Below are 16,638 nucleotides of genomic sequence, written 5' to 3'. Positions count from 1 at the left end.
GCCAGGGGGCTACAGAGGTGGCTTCTGTTAGAAGCTGCTAGAAGCTTCCCCTGTCTGGTGGAGCCAATGCCAGCCGGCTCCAGGATGGGCTTCCTGCTGAAGGCCAAGGCCAAGTCAATTAGGAGTGATAGTAACGCCTCCGTGATAACATATTTAAGAACAGAAGGCTGTCACGCAGTGAAAATGCCCACCAGGGAAGAGCAGAGTGAGAACATGGGAACAACAATGCAGACACCAAGGTCAGTGCAGAAGGAGGGGGAGGAGGTGTTCCAGGTGCCAGAGATGAGGACCCTGCAGCCCATGGTGCAGACCATGGTGGAGCAGCTGTGCCCCTGCAACCCATGGAGAAGCCCAGGCTGGAACAGGTGGATGCATGAAGGAGGCTGTGACCTCATGGGAGGCCCAAGATGAAGCAGGGTCCTGCCAGAGACCTGCAGCCCGTGGAGAAAGGAGCCCACACTGGTGCAAGTTTTTCCCGGGTAGGACTTGTGGCCCCTGTGGGGGACCCACACTGGTACAGCTCATTTGTGAAGGACTGCACCCCATGGGAGAGCAGTTTCATGAAGAACTGTTGCCTGCGGGATGGACTCACTCCGGAGAGGTCCATCAAGGACTGTCTCCCATGGGAGGGACCCCATGGGAGCAGGGGAAGGACTCCTCTCCCTGAGCAGCAGCAGAAACAACAACTGACCATAACCTCCATTCCCTGTCCCCCTGCACTGCTGGGGGGGAGGAGGGAGAACATGGAAGGAAGGAGGGGTGGGGGGAAGGTGTTTGTAAGATTATTTTACTTCTCACTCTTTTGCTCTGATCCTGTTTGTAATAAATTTAAGTAATATCCTCACTTTGAGTCTGCCCGTGAAGGTGATCGGTAAGTGACCTCTCCCAGCTCTTATCTCTACTCATGAATCCTTCGCTGTTTTTTTTTTTCTTCCTCTCCTCTGTCCAGTTGCAGAGGGTAGTGAGAGAGCAGCTTTAGTGGGTACCTGGTATCCAGTCAGAGTCAACCCACTACACTTCCCAGCCTTGCCCTATTACTTTTCCTCAGTCTTCACTCACAGTCCTTTCTATCATCAGTTTCTTTCTATTTTTCACTGCAGAAATAACTATTCAGCCATGTGTTCATACCCACTATGGAAGTAGCCTCACACATGCAAAAGCATTAGATTTGGGGTTGTGGTTTGGTTTTTGTTTTCTGGTGTGGTTGTTTGGTTGTTTTGTCTATTTATTCATTTTATTGTGTTTGTCTTTTATTTTTAAATAATATTCCCCAGCTGCAAACAGCAATAGATTTATTGTATCGACTCTAACTAGCCTAATGCAAACAGTAATTTCCTACTATACAAACTGTTCACCATGTGCTGGTTATACAGGGTTAATTTTCTTCATAGTTGCTGGTATGGGACTGTGTTTTGCATTTGTGACCAAAACAGTGTCAATAACACAGAGATGTCTTGGTTATTGCTGAGCAGTGCTTACACAGCATCAAGGTCTTTTCTTCTGCCCCACCAGGGAGGAGGCTGGGGGTGCACAGGGAGTTGGAAGGGACACAGCTCGGACAGCTGATCCCAACTGACCAAAGGGATATTCCCATCATGCTTAGTATATAAAGCTGGGGGAAGGAGGAAGGGTGGTGATGTTCAGAGTGAGGGTGTTTGTCTTCTCAAGTCATGCATGATGGAGCCCTGCTTCCCTGGAGACAGCTGAACAGCTGCCTGCCAATAGGAAGTGGTGAATGAATTCCTTGTTTTGCTTTTCTTGTGTGAGCAACTTTTACTTTACCTATTAAACTATCCTTATCCCAACCCATGAGTTTTCTCACTCTTACTCTTCCAATTCTCTCCCCCATCCTGCTCTGGGGGAGTGAGCCATCAGGCTTTGTAGTGCTTAGTTGCTGGCTGGGGTTAAACCATGACAATCAAATATTAAGAAGAAAAAAAATCTTAGGAGATTAGGCAACCAAAAGAGTTGAATACAAAAGACTTGATTCCAGAAAAAAAACAAATCAGGTAAATCAAAGAAAAAAACAAATTTATGGAAGATAAAAGTGTGAAAATTTGTGAAAGGCTTTAAAATAAACTACAAAACATTTGAAAACCATGTAACTACCATTCCCCATATAGACCTCCTAACCTTTAATCCTGATACAATATTAAGTCTTAATATACAAGAAGTGTTTTTGACATGAGCCACTACTACAGTTGAACAATCAGGGAGAGTACCTTAAATCTTTTTCTGGTTAGAAAACATTACAAACACCTATATTGACACAAGACTTTCATGAATATCAATAATAAACCTTCTTCACACAGTAATTCCAGAGAGTAGTATTTTGTTTTAGTGAGGGGTTGGTTTTGTAAGGTTCCCCCACAGCGAGGTTCTCAACAAGGCTGAGGGAATGGATTCAACCAGTATTAACATAAGGCTGCTTATAAGAGAAAAAAATCAATTTCACAGTTTCTATGGCTTCTACTGCTTGTTAAGTAGAAATTGCTAAAAGTATCAAAAAAGTACCTTGCATGTTAAAGTACCTTGGACTTAAAAATAGGATATCCATGCTTTCAATCTCATTTAAGTCCACAAACCTACCTCCTAGTTGCAAAAAACTGGAATCCTGATGCTACTTTTAAACAGTCACCACGACCAGGAATCAGTAACTCTCTCTTCTCCAAAAGAGGAATCAGCACAGAGATCTAGAGGTGAAAGATGACATTTTTCTTTGTGAAACTGTAACAGACAGCACAACCATCCACACTCATTTCACACTTGGGATGTTGGAGCAATTCCACCATTACATTGTCAGCAACTGCTGTTCCTGCAGATTGCTTTTCCAAGTGATGCTAACAGGAATTGCAGAGCCATTTTAATCAGCAGTGGAAGTCACAGGTGTAAAGTTTAACTATCTTCTTTCTCCTGTATTCAGATTAAATTATAAGAGAATGGAAATTATAGCCTTTACGCTGCAAGTCCAAATCAAAACTATTCTCAAATAGTCGAATGAATTATTAGACACTTTCACATCAGAAGCCTTATTTTCTTTATGTGCCTGAACAAAGATGACTTGCATCTCAAAGATGTCATTCTCAAACATCAACATTTTTCAATGTATACCCTGCTACCCCCAGGAGAGTTTGGTATCTATTTAGAGAATCTATCCTTTTCTGGAGAAGGACAGTAATTGTGGTGGAAGGAAAAAAGGGAGGTAGAACCATAATGATCCCTCAGCACAGAGGGAGGCAAGCACAGACACTTCGATACAGAGAAAGGAGACAGGATGCCTGTAGGGAGGACCTGAAGAAAGGGAGAGTGTGATGAACACAGGATACTACTCAGGGCATGCTTATAGCGAGTGCAATGAGTTGAATCCACAGAAGCAAGTAAGTGCATGACCCCCTGGCAGTGAACCATCTAGTATACAGAAGCAGTACTTCTTAGCTTTCTTATAGATTTTCTATATTTCAGAAGCCTAGAACCCAATAAACAAACTGTCGGGTTATTCAGTCACACAAAGGATGCTTTACAGAACAGATGTTAAAGGAAATAACTATCTGCAGAATATCTGGCAGGCCTATACAGCACATCATTCTTGTAGATGATGTTTTCAGTAGGCATTATTTCAAAAGGGAAGGATGACAGTCTAACTAGTTGTTCTGGAGCTGAAAACAGGAAATTTTAAAACCTATAATGCTTAATGCAACAACACACTTTTAACATCCAAGCCAGAGGTAAAAAATGTGTAAGAAAAAAAAACAAAAAAAAACCAAACCAAAAAAGCAGCACCACTCAACAAAACACTAAAACGATCTTAAAAGCAGCACCACCCTAATACACTGACAATATTCTGTGGTGTTTAGGGCCACCTTTGTTTTCAAATACCAAAACACGATTAAATAGACACGCAGCTCAATATCAGTGTCAATTCCAATCTTTAGAGTGAAATTTCACATCAGTGGCAGGGTCGTGACTACTCTGTAACAATGACAAAACCTAACCTGGTGTGCTAATACGTGAACAAAGACAGACAGGTTAGGTCTTCCTAACCCCTTTTAGAAGAAGAGCAGAATTTTCAGCTTGCTGTTGCAGAACCCATGGTAATTAGACTGCCAAAAATTGTTATCATGGGCACTAAGACCAGTACCCTAAAGTGAATATAAACCTACATACCACATCCAGAGGAGCATAATCAATGTCTTCCAGAAGTATCCAATGACCTTTGGTAACAGCTTGTGTCAACGTTCCAGGCTGCCACACAAACTCCCCTGGTACATCTGTACAACGATACATACCAAGCAGCGTCTATGACAGAAACAATCAATAAATGAGAGACGTGTTCATGACATCCCTTAAGAAACTCAGAGAAAAAAATTACAAATATGACCAAAGTTGGTAGGCAAGTAACACTTACTTAGCCCTCATATTACTAAACAATCCATCTAGAAATCTGTGCCCAGCACTACACCTTTTTTCATTACCAAAAAAAAAAAGTTTCCTCCTTTTACATGTATGATAATCTAACAAACATAGTAATTAAAACAAACTAGGTAACTGGAAGTGAATCTGTGAGTTGTGTCACTATAACTTAAAACAAAACTGTCTACAATTGCACTGAACTTTATCTCACATTTTTGAAAAGTCTGTGACTAAGGTAATAAAAGGAACTGTAAAGCAAGATATTCAAATGCAAAAATCAATCAAGTGTTGCTTCTCTCTCAAATTGTAACTTCCATATTTAAGCATTGCTTAAATAATTAAGTTTATGATTTCACTACTACATACTTTGTACCCTGAACTTCACCACTTTTTCTTATTATGGCAATCTTAATCATGTATGTGAAAACATACAGTTGCAAGATGGTGAAACCAGATGTGCCATGCAAGTAAAGTGCTTATGCATGCCAATGAAAACCTTCAGATAGCACTTCTGGTAGACACTAACCACCTTCAAAAACTAAATATAAATTGAGCCAAACAACATAAATCAATTCAAGCTCAAAAGTTATATATGCAAACCCAAAAGAATGTGAAATTATCTTCACCTCTGGTTTTATCTCTCCAGATAGAGCTAGATCACTATTACTTGAGTGCAAATCTCCTCAACATCATGGGATCTTGCTTCATCTCATCCTTACCACAAAACTGGCATCAGATTAAACTGACATTAGCTCATTTACACTGAAATGAAAGTGTTCATACAACCTTTGGCACCAATTTGATTCATTTTAGAATCATGTTTTTTCCAATGTAAATCATTTTTTTTAATTAATCAATATAGCTCTTCCACAAAGAAAACCCTGATAAAACAATTTGAATGATACAGACATAGCACAATTATGCAAAGACTTTAAAACCTATAGAAACTTAACTATTACTTTTCTTCACATTTATTTATTTATTCATTCTCATCAATTCTAAGACCAACACTACAGAGCTGGGCACCGTGAGGTCCTTCAGTAAAACATTACCTTATCAGAAAATTAAGTCCATGATTTAAGTAAGAATTACGTCCCATCATTCAACCATAAAACAAATTAATCAGTTACCTTACTATCAGTTTGATCTCCAAGCTGAACTTTCAAAATATGAGGAGGTTTTGCTCTTCCTGTAACAGCTGCTAAATATTCAATTAAAGAAGTTTTGCCACATCCTATTGGTCCTTCTAATAAAACAGGAGTCTGATTTGCTACAGCAATAGCAAGGTTCTGAAGATTTGTGAAGGCAGATTCAACCAAAACAAAACTGCTTGTGTTATTTTCCTGTTCAAACATAAAATTTGGGTTAATACATTGAAATTGTTATTTTTCTTACAGGTTCTACAACACAGAACAATTAGGAAAGTGGGTCTGACAACTAGAAAAATTTTTGCCTGCAGATCTGCATATAAAATAAAGGAGTCTAAAGCTGTGTGACAGATATGAAAATAAATTTCATCAAAAACCTACTTAAGGTGAAATACTTAATAAAAAGTATATGTACAATCTGTTCCCAAAGGGATTTCACACTAAATTGTCAGTATAGGCATTGTACCTATTCAATCATAACACATGTCAATCAAATGCAATTCACAATGTAAGTGAAATTAAGTCATCAGAATGGATCGAAATCTCGGGACAAATCAAACAGAAGTTAGATTCAGATGATGTAAGTACGAATATTAACTAAATAAATAGGAATATTTACTTGTTTCTGCAGAGGCCAACGTAAAAGATCATTAAACTCAGTGAATGAAAAAAAAGGTTAATTCAGCGATTTTATTCAAAATTAAATTAATCCAGTTTATTGAATGGTAATTAATCAATGCTACAGATAGTCTCCAAATATTTTGACTCTTACAATCATATAGCAGTATATGGCACAAAAATGAGGGCTTTCTGCCAAAAGGCACAGAGTAAAGAGATCAGAGCACTGAAGTAAGTGTCTTTTATTTAAGTCTGACCTTCTTTTCAGATAATAGTTTCATGTATTTGTCTGGTAACAATGCTAGTTTTTAAGAGTACCTCCTCCCCTCACAGTTTGCTCTTACGTCTTTGTCAGACCTCCTAAGCTGTTACTGGAACCTCTCTAGTGTAACTGGAACTACACTGGAGACCAGATCAGTGCAATATCTGTGGCTATTAAAAAAATAAAAGCATGATGTTCAGGGAAGTTCTTTCCTCCCTCACAGACAGAGAGTATCCTTTCAGTAATGCAGTTTATAGCATGGCCTAGCTTCAGCACACCTGCAACAGCAGTGACACTGGCATGAGAGTAACAATCTTCTTAAACAGCTCTACAGTTTCTTCCCCTGCTACAATGAATTTCAAACCATTCTCTAAATCCTATAAAAAACCTAACAGGCTAGAAAAGAGCAAATTCAAAAACAGAAGCTGAGCAGGGAGAGGAATTTGAAGGAAATTTTCTTTTTTTCCTTGCTTATGCTACTCAATAAATTCTGGACACTGGTAGTCTTCATTCATTTCTTTTGTCCTTGTAGATTACTGTTGCAAAATCAAACAAGAAAACTCAGCTAAGAGCTAAAACTATATCTAAAGGAGAAAAACAGTCAAGAACACAGCTGCAGCTACAAAGAGGAACCTGAACAGCTTAAGTTAAATAGCAATTCAAGAGAAAAAAGGTTAAATACTGTATGTTCAAAAACATTTATGCCTTTGCTGGGCTTCCCAAAACTATAAGGCACTATATTCTGCATTACACTTCACTGAAGTGGAGACAGTAAGTTCTCGCTCACTTCCTTGTCCTTTTTTTTGGCCTTCTAGAAGACTAAGTAGCAGCTTTGTTTTCTTTTGTTTTAAGAGAAGAACTAAGCATATGTTTGGAGAAAGGCTGTTTATAAGATGGTTGTATAGCAAAAACATCGCATCCTGCAGGTAAAAGCAACTCTACCAGATCCTGGCTTTACTCAGCTATGGATCATCACCCTAACTTGGACTGGAGATACTACATAAGGGTGAATAGTCTTTTGCAGTAATTTGTACATATTGCTACACAAAGATAAAACGAACAGTACTGTTGCTCCTTCATTGCTTCATTCCACTTCAGAGCTTCATTGCAGTGTCTGTATTATGCAACACTAGTTTACAGCACACAGGGAGAAAGCTATACACATTACTTAGAGTATCTCAATAGCATTTAATCAGGAAATAAGGTCAGTTCGTTGTACTTAAGAGATTCCTAAAAAAAAAAAAAAAAAGTACAGATTTAACCATGGGTTACATACCTGCTCTTCAGAAACACGCTGTAGTCTAGGCAGCACAATGCCGCATACAGCTACTACATGTGCAGAGAGGTCACCTGACACAATATGTCCTTGCGTATACTGCATTTCTTTCTCCTTTTGCCAAAATGAGGAGTCTGGATTGGCCAAAACAAGAGCTTGTTCCACATTCTGCAGCTGAGATTCTTCTAGTAGCCTGTGAAACCCACATTTATTAACTCAACTGAAAGCCATCAAGAAAAACAAATAGTATTCAAGACTTTAAAAGTCCTTACTTTAGTCTGAAGTGTATCAGCTCCTCAGGATTGAATATCTTCTTCAGGAAAGATAATTTATGCTCATCGTTCATGCATGTAACCAGAGCAAGACAGTTTGAAGTATACCTAAAAATTATATTCAGAACAAAGCATGTCAAAACATAGTCTTAAGAAATGTAGTTTGACAAACTGACAACATCAAGTTTGGAAAAATGTGCAGAAAACTTAATTCATAGAAATTATTTTAGCACTACGCTTAACATTCTCTGGGATTAGAAAAACACCTCAGAATTGAGAAAAGCAATTCTATCACAGCAGAGTTTACCATTTATACACCAATTAGCTAACATTCCTCCAAAGAACTGAATTATCAGCAGAAATATAGTAAAGGAAAGCACTTATCCAAATAAATGAACATTAACATATGAGACAAGGGAAATGAGGTCTTCTTTGTCTGATTTTTTTCTCCTACCATTTCCCTTCCAAAATTGCTATTTCATGCTATTTCTAAAGTTACCCTAATGCAATTAAATCAATTTTCAGGACCAAAAGAAGCCAACAACTCTCATGTCTTGACTTCATTACTACATAAAGTTGTCTTGTAACAAAAAAACATTTAACATAAATCATAAACCACTTTTCATTTATTATAATGCTGCTTTTACATTCCAAGAACTAAGTTTTCAATGAGCTTGGTGGGGGAGGGAGGGAAGAACAGCCAGAAGAAGATTGTTTTCAGACAAAGTTTAAAAGTCAGCTCATTCACTTAAGATTACGAGCTGAACACCAGGTAAACCAATTCTGTTCAATGTATTAGAAGTACTATCTCTTTTTCTAAGACAATCTAAGTGTATCTCATCCTGAAGAGCATCATAAATGGCTCGTAGATTTGACAACGTTAGTTTCTGCCCTTTCTAAATTATACGCTCTACTTTAAAATTAAGCGTTACTTAAGTAATTCTGAATTTATGTTTTAAAAAATGAAGACTATTAAAGATCCTTTTTAAAATAAAAGGCACTATCAATACCATCACTTGTATAAATAAGGTAGGACATGTGATTAGGTTGAAGCCCTGCAGGCAGACACCATAAAACATCTGACCAAAATCACATGCAAAACCTGTAACAAGGCCAATACGGAGTGTAGCTTAAATAAGCAAAGTTTTACAATGGCTGAGAAATCTATATACACAGAACAGAAAAAAGAACCAACTTGCTAATAATGTATCAATGCAATATACTAAAATATATCGTAATGTAAGAGGGAGTGAGTGTATATTCATCTTTACTGTTTCCTAGGATAACTTGCTACAACGCGTGCAATACACCAACATGCTTACAGCAGAGGTGAAGTGATATGTTTACCATCTTCCTTGAATCCAACTTGGGCAAACTGAAGTTATTCAAAAGGATTCTCCAGACCATAGCTTTAAGCACATCTAAGAGCTAGCCTAACTATCTATCTAACTAACTATCTAACTAACTAACTAACTATCACTTTGTGATAGATCACCATAGCTTTCAAAAGATCAGGTGAGAGGTACAGGTACAGATTCCATTGCAAGGGATTTCTGGTATTATTTGAACACACATGTGAACATTGTTAACTACAGTTCAAGATACAGATACATTTTTTCAACGGAGAAGACTTGGGGTTTTAACTTACCAGCGTACTAAAGTGTCGTGACTTCTTAGGAGTGGAATACACACACTCCAGTCCCATAGTTCCCGGAAAACTGATTGTTCCTTTTGTAAAAATCTGTAGGCTGCTTCCATAAGGTCCCGTAACTTCATTCGTCTGTGCCCATATCGGACTGTGTTTGCATCTGAGCTCTCCAGGAAAAGCCTCTGGAAAACTGGTGATGTAGTCTTAAAGTATCTTAAAGCAAATCTTTAGAAGAGAAAGAGATGGAACAAAGACATTTAAGCAAGAGGACAGGAAACCAGCCACTAATAAAAATGCCAGGGCAGAGGTCCTAAGACAGTAATTGATGGTATTAAGAATTAAGGTCTATAATTAACTCTGTCCACACTTGGGAAAGAAAACCACTTCAGCAATAAGCTGACAACAGACACTTTACTGTATTAGAAATCATTACTTAATTATCAAGGGGAAACAGTACTGCCTTTGGTGAAATCTCTTTGATTACTCTTTTTTACTGAAAAAAGTAATGCTGATCCCTAATGTAACTTTATATTCTACTGGCCTACTGGTCTAATTTTAAATGCAGAGATTTCAGTTGTGAACAATATTCATGGCAACTGTTTTGCTCTTCTTTAGATCATAGATGAAAATCACAATAAGATCTTACAACATGATTTAATTTTAAAAAGTTGTGTTTGAAACTCATGTTTACTAAATAATTCTTTCCACATTTGTTATTGTGGGAGACAATCCAAATTCTACCACCACCTCTTATCACCAGTGAACACTGACAAACACATACTCCCTCAAGTTCAAACATTGCACAAAGTGACATCACGTTACTCACGGCAAAACGTCAGGGTGGTCAGCAACCAGCTTGCTCATGGCTACACACAGCCTTTCATGCCGATCATGGTTGATCTGGCCACCAGCTTTAATGGCTTCTGCATTTCTTTCCAATAAATCCAACAAGATTGGCCGAACTTGACGGCCAATCAACAGAGTACATTCTTTATCCAGCAGTAACTGTGCTAACGTATCGAGGATGCACTGTCGATCCTGCTGAGTCCAAATCTAAAGGAATGGAAAGTAAGAACAGGTAAAATGGAAAATGAGTTGGACTTTTAACTTCAGAATTATACATACAGGATTCAGAGTGAATTTTACAGGAACAAATCATTCAAAATGAGAAGGGAATCCAAAAGTCTCGATGCAAGCACTTAATTGACACACCTCTCCATATTTTAAAATACTGGAAAAAAAAATAGTAACATGCAGAATGATACACTAAATAGGAATTACAAAACAGTCCCAAAATACTAAATTATACTTTACGGTTGAAAAATAAAAAAAATTACAATTATTTGCTTTAAGAAAAAAACTGGGACAATGTCATAACAACTAATACATCTTTGATACCAGAATTTTCACTTTCTCAACAGCTCTGTCTCATGAAAGCCACAAAACATTTAAGAATTTGAGGTTTAAAATAGAGTTTAAGTTGCTTCAAGTTCACTATCTTTTTTCAAAAAAGAAGCATTCAATTGTGCATGATCACAGCCTTATTTCCATAGTTCTAACAGCAGTTACAGCAAGCAATGCTCTCGACAATGAGCAGCAGGTATCTGCAATTTTGAAGTTGAGATTACTTTTTTTTCTTTACTTTTACATAGAAATGGCCATTTATTGTGTGTGAGAGACTGGAATGTTAAGGATCAAAACAATTTATATATTTATAAATATTGATCATTCAGTGTTGCTTCGCTCTAATCCGCCCCAACGGGTCTATTAAAAAGAACCTGAGTTATCCTTGCCTTCAGAGGCGAATCATAACAGTGTGAAAAAAAATACTAGGCTTTAGAATACATGTAAAACATATTCACATCTGCTAGGAAAAAAGGAAAGAAAAAAACCCCCAACACGTATTTCCTTCACGTTCCCCCCAGTCTTCCTAGAAGAATGACAACCTACTTCTTGTGTCTTATGCTTAAATTTCTCTGGTCTTTGAGCTCTCATGTTATTATCCAAGCACCTCTCCACTTCTATGATGTTTAACATACAATGCAGTATAAGTAATTCTGAAAATCAGGATTATGAATTTGCACTGAAGCCGTTTTGCTCTTAACTTGGATGCTCTACTCTCCCTCCCCCTTACTGAGTGAACCCTTTTCCTATTCAAGACAGAAATATTCTGTAATTCGGGTAGTCTTTTTAGCAAAACATGCAGCCAATTGCTGCTCCTCCTAGACTCTTGTTACTCAAGTAAAACCTGCTCCTGAGCTCACAGATGGGCTGGTTTCATTGTTACAAGGTATATAGAGTGCTGAGGTCCCTTGAAAGGGTGACCTTCTAAGGTTATACCACTGATGACATCCTTGTACAATACATGCATACGTGTTCAAATTCCTTCGGTCTCCTGAATTTGAAAAGACATTCACTCCCTAACAGCATGTAAGAAATCAGAAAAACTGCAGTATACATACACTATAAATATCAAACCTATCGCATTAATTGCAAGCAGTTTCTTCCGTGCCTTCTGTTTGTTTTTACAAAACAGAAGTTTATCTTCCTCTCATCTATCAGAGCAGAATCAAAAATAATTAAAAAAATGGAGCAAGCAAGACACTGTTCGTTACAGGGGATCAGCTTTTGAGTGGCAAAATTATTGATAAGCCGTTCAAAGGCAGCATGGCTCTAAAGAAACAGAAATAAACTCCACTGGAAAAAAATAAAAGTACCTTCAGTTTCCAAATCAATTACATCTTTGGCTACCCACACAAGGCACAACAGGGTGCTTAACTTATTAACCAGATCTTTCAGTATCAAATAAAACCAGTTAACAATAAAATAGTAAAATAAATAATATGACTGACTCAGTAAAATTCTGTAATTACTTGACTACTGTAAGACAAATTCATGACAGTAGCAATTCTGTGAGAACAAGCAGTTTTTTAGTCATTGTGTGTAGTACTCTTAGGACATATAAAACTGTTCAAATATCAGTGGCAACACTGCATTCTACAAAGAGATCGTCTGTTTGATTTCAGAGCCTAATTAAAAATTTTATGGAAAAGAATACTGTCAGACAGGGGTTTTTTAACTAAAGATGGCCTTATGAAATACTCAGCTTTCTCAACCAGTACCAATAGACAGCTGATCTGAAAATGTTCAAATCTGGGATTGTAAATCTGCACACATGGTTCTGAACAGCTGCTTTAAGACTGTGCCTCCAAACACAGAACATGTATGTACATTGTCTATTATTAATAAGACACATGAAGCTGACACACAGCTAGAATTGGGACCTGGAGCCAAACACAATCCCAAGCTCTAGCAGCATGTTGCACACCTCCTTCCCAACCTGCATGGCAATTTACTCAGTGCTCACAAGGTACAGAAGTCCTCATTAATAACAGCTTAATCCAAACCCCAAGATTCCTAGAAGAAAGGATCACAGCAATGAGCAATTTGGTCCCACACAAAAGCCACATTTCTTTAACAGTGGGATGCTTCTGAAGAGTGGAAGGGCATAAGAGGAAGCAAGGGATATCTTTCTTCCCCTCCAACACAGGAACACATGTTCTTGTCTCTGTTCCCTCACACAACAGCTCTATCATTGTATGACTGTACAGCAATGAATTTTGCTAGATTATCCAAATTAATCCTTCTTACAAAGTCTTCCACTGGGTGAGAAAGTTGAATGGATTTTTCATATCAGCAGGCTCACTGGGTTCAAAATAAGAGAAGCAACAAACAGCTGTGGTTTGGCCTTGGGAATAGGCAAAAAGAAAACAGAGCAGCACCACTCTTTTTGGCAGCTGTCCAGTTCAGTAAGATGAAGCAAAGCACTAGCCTGCTTTTTCAAGAAAAAAAATTAAAAAGCAGAGGGGATATGCAGTCTTACAAGGAGCACAAGCTGGTACTTCCTATACCTCTCCCAGCACGTCGTCTTTGACAAGGTTGGACAGATCTCTCCCTCAAGAACAGCAATAACTTTCTCTTTGATTTTGTATCACTAACAGGCTATTTCCCAAAAATCACAACTCTTCAAAACTAGATGAAGAAGATGACAATACAGCCCAGGATGGAACAAAAGCGCAATACAGTTTCCCTTATTTATAATGCTACATAATGTAAAGCCTAATTAGTCTTTCAAATAAAAAGCTGAAGTCATATTTTAGGAGAAAGAAAAGGTCTGCCTTGGTTGCCAGGACATTTTTCTGACAGCCAATGAGTAGCTTTGTGAATTTGGGACAGGTAGGTCACCTCTTTTCCCCTACATTTATTAATATAAATGAATAAAGGCATTTATCAATATCAAATGCTACGACTGAAGGACTAAAAGATAATTTTCACTGCTACATGGCAAAATGAAAGGCAAAATGAAGGATGCCAAGCTAAACCACCAACAAATTAAAGAAGGAAATTAAGAATGGTGTGCTCGAGATCTCCAGTCCACTTAAGATGGTTCCATAGACTAAACAGAAGAAATATCAAAAGGGGTCAGTTTTTTTGATTTATATCTTTCCATATATGCACAGTGGTAGATGCAAAGGGCAGAAATGAATATGGATATTTTTGCATTAAAGTTCCATTCCTAATAGCATTTTAACCTTCACAGCAATGAACGTCTTTACTGAAATGACACACCACAGGGAGCCAAAACATACACATTGCAAAAAACTGCACTTAAAATTCTATGCAGGAAGACTTCCTGACACACCTTTGGTGACACACCAAAGAACCAAAAGCACATTACAGCCGTCTTTGGAGCCCTACTGCTTATACAGTTTATTTAAATTATTAAAAAACGGTAAGGTAGGAAACAAAGACTGGTTTAGAGAGCTTTTCATCCCGTTTTCCTCATTAAGAGCACAGACATTTGCTGTACCTTTGCAGAGTTAAGTTATATACAAATACTCCACAGAAAAGGCTCTAATTCTATTACATACTCAAGTAATGGAACAAGACCTTCCATCAACACATTAAACAGCATCTTACTAAGAACCTCGAAAGACTGTTCCTTACTTAGCAGTTGTGAGCAAGTTTTATTCCATTATGCAATATTGAAGAAATAAGTTGCCAGAAAGACATAATGAAGCTGAGGGTAAAGGGTTTCCAGAACGCATGCTTCCTCGGTTACATACAAAGTAACTTGTAGGAAATCAGGTATGACAACTGAAGACGGAGATTGTTTACCTAACATAATCCTAGATCTGTAGCTTCCAAGCCTGGAAACAGCAATTCAGTTTTCAAAAAGATGCATAATTGCTAATTAACATGCTGTTCAAGACTCCCTCTATATAATCACTATTTAATAATTTCCACCTAGCAAGACTTTTAAACCTGAAGTGTATCTCCAGTCACCAGAAGGGAAAGGGCACGATCTCTTTCCCGATCTCAGCTCTAGGTGACTCACTTCTGGTTCACTGCTCCATCTGTCTGCTGCATCATGTATCCACATCGTCCCCGGCTCTATTTCTCAGCTGTTTCTTTCTCTTGGATAGCAACCCTTCATCACTGCTTCCCACCAATTAGCATCAACTCTTCATCTCAGGAATATATATTCGTGTCAATTTTACTTTGATCCTGTGATTTGCAGCGACAGAAGAAAAAGCCATCTGTCTACCAACAAAGAACCTTGACTACCAGGATGAAAGCCTTCCCCAACCATAAGTAAGAGACAGCAATCCAGACTAAAAGCCAATATTCTAAAAAACATGATACTTTAGACTTTTCATCTTCAAACAACTGCGAAATTTCCTAGACACTCAAAAGAGAAATATAGACTTTGAGCTCCAAAATGTGCACACAATTTTGGGGCTTCAAAAGCTTTATCACGAAACATATTAATAAAACAACATCTGGTGTGTTGTTATCCTGTTATTACATCTCTTCAAAGATTTCAGAGACACAAAGGAGATTGGCCTCAACTCTCCTAGAAGGAAGGTGTGCTTTTCAGAGTTCAGGCAGCCAAAGCATGAAAATGAATATAAGTGAATATAAGTGAATATAAGGACCATGTTTCCGGCATCCCTATAACTTGTGAGACTGTGATTAAAAAAAAAACCCTCGAAGCAAACCCCTCCGCCTTTTTATCCCACGTGTCCCACGTGCAGTTTTAGGGTAATTAAAGAAGACACGCAAATAGCATCAGGGTAGGCACTAGTACTGTCTCAGTGCTTGATAACAATATCCCACCTCTCGCTATCACGCTTCCAGAGTCACCTTAAAGGACATGGAAGATACCGAAAATTTTAAATGCAGGGCGAAATGCCCCCTCGGGAGGGGGACTAGAACACAGGAGAGGACCTGCCTCACGTACTGCACCCCTGAAAGGGCCGGGGAGGGCAAGACACCACAACAGGGGGAGGGAGAAGGGGCAGGTAGAGAGCGGGGATTCGCTCCCGCAGAGCGGCTCCGCCGCCGCCCGAGGGGCCGGCACGGGGCGGGGGGGTAGCAGACAAAGCTGCCGGGCGGAGATGGCGGCACAGGGCGGGGAGCGGGCGACGGCAGCGCGGTGCCCCCTTCCCCTCCACGGTGGTCCCTGCGAGACCCGCCCGGAGGGAGAGCGGGTGCTCGGGGACTTCTGCCGAGCTTCCCACCTGCTTTGCCAGGAATCTGCTCAGCTCTGCGCTGCTCTTCTCGTTCCTGCGCGCCACCAACTGCAGCTGCTCCGCTAGGCGGAACCGCAAGTCCTCCGCCGCCATCCTCCTCTCCCCGCTTCTCCTGCTCCCGCGGCACGTGCGGGCACGACGCGGCGGCACCAACTTCCGCCCGGCCTCCGTCACGGGAAGCGCAGCCCTGCCCCGCCCCCCGCTCCGAACTACAGCTCCCGGCGTACGCCGCGTCGAACTACAGCTCCCGGCGTGCGCCGCGCCCCCTAGCCGCTGGGTTCTGTCCGGGAGTAGAGCAGGCGGTCCCGTGGATCAGGGGAGCCCGCCTTCGCGCGGTTGCGTTGGCCGTGTGCTCTCCCTGTCCCGCTCCCTGCTTCCCAGAGAGCCAACTGCCGCTGGATCCGCCCG

At 39.5% G+C, this 16,638-nt stretch overlaps 1 protein-coding gene across 2 annotated transcripts in view; it reads right to left on the bottom strand.

Moving 5' to 3' along the window:
• The window catches only part of MDN1 (midasin AAA ATPase 1), a 96,047-nt gene extending 79,671 nt beyond the window's left edge, over window positions 1-16,376 (bottom strand). For both annotated transcript variants that reach the window (XM_027695308.1, XM_027695314.1), the window contains exons 1-8: window positions 16,219-16,376; window positions 10,461-10,687; window positions 9,635-9,859; window positions 7,987-8,094; window positions 7,715-7,907; window positions 5,541-5,753; window positions 4,165-4,296; window positions 2,590-2,693 (exon numbers count right to left, since the gene is read on the bottom strand). In XM_027695308.1, the coding sequence (XP_027551109.1) occupies window positions 2,590-2,693; window positions 4,165-4,296; window positions 5,541-5,753; window positions 7,715-7,907; window positions 7,987-8,094; window positions 9,635-9,859; window positions 10,461-10,687; window positions 16,219-16,323 (1,307 nt within the window). In that variant the 5' untranslated portion in view covers window positions 16,324-16,376. The remainder of the gene's footprint in view (window positions 1-2,589; window positions 2,694-4,164; window positions 4,297-5,540; window positions 5,754-7,714; window positions 7,908-7,986; window positions 8,095-9,634; window positions 9,860-10,460; window positions 10,688-16,218) is intronic.
• Between the last annotated feature and the right edge of the window lie 262 nt (window positions 16,377-16,638).

This window comes from Neopelma chrysocephalum, unplaced genomic scaffold, assembly GCF_003984885.1.
Source record: "Neopelma chrysocephalum unplaced genomic scaffold, ASM398488v2 Primary Assembly neopelma1_23b, whole genome shotgun sequence".
Lineage (NCBI taxonomy): Eukaryota > Metazoa > Chordata > Aves > Passeriformes > Pipridae > Neopelma > Neopelma chrysocephalum.
Note: the sequence above shows the minus strand (reverse complement) of the source record. Positions and strands in the feature narration are given on the sequence as shown.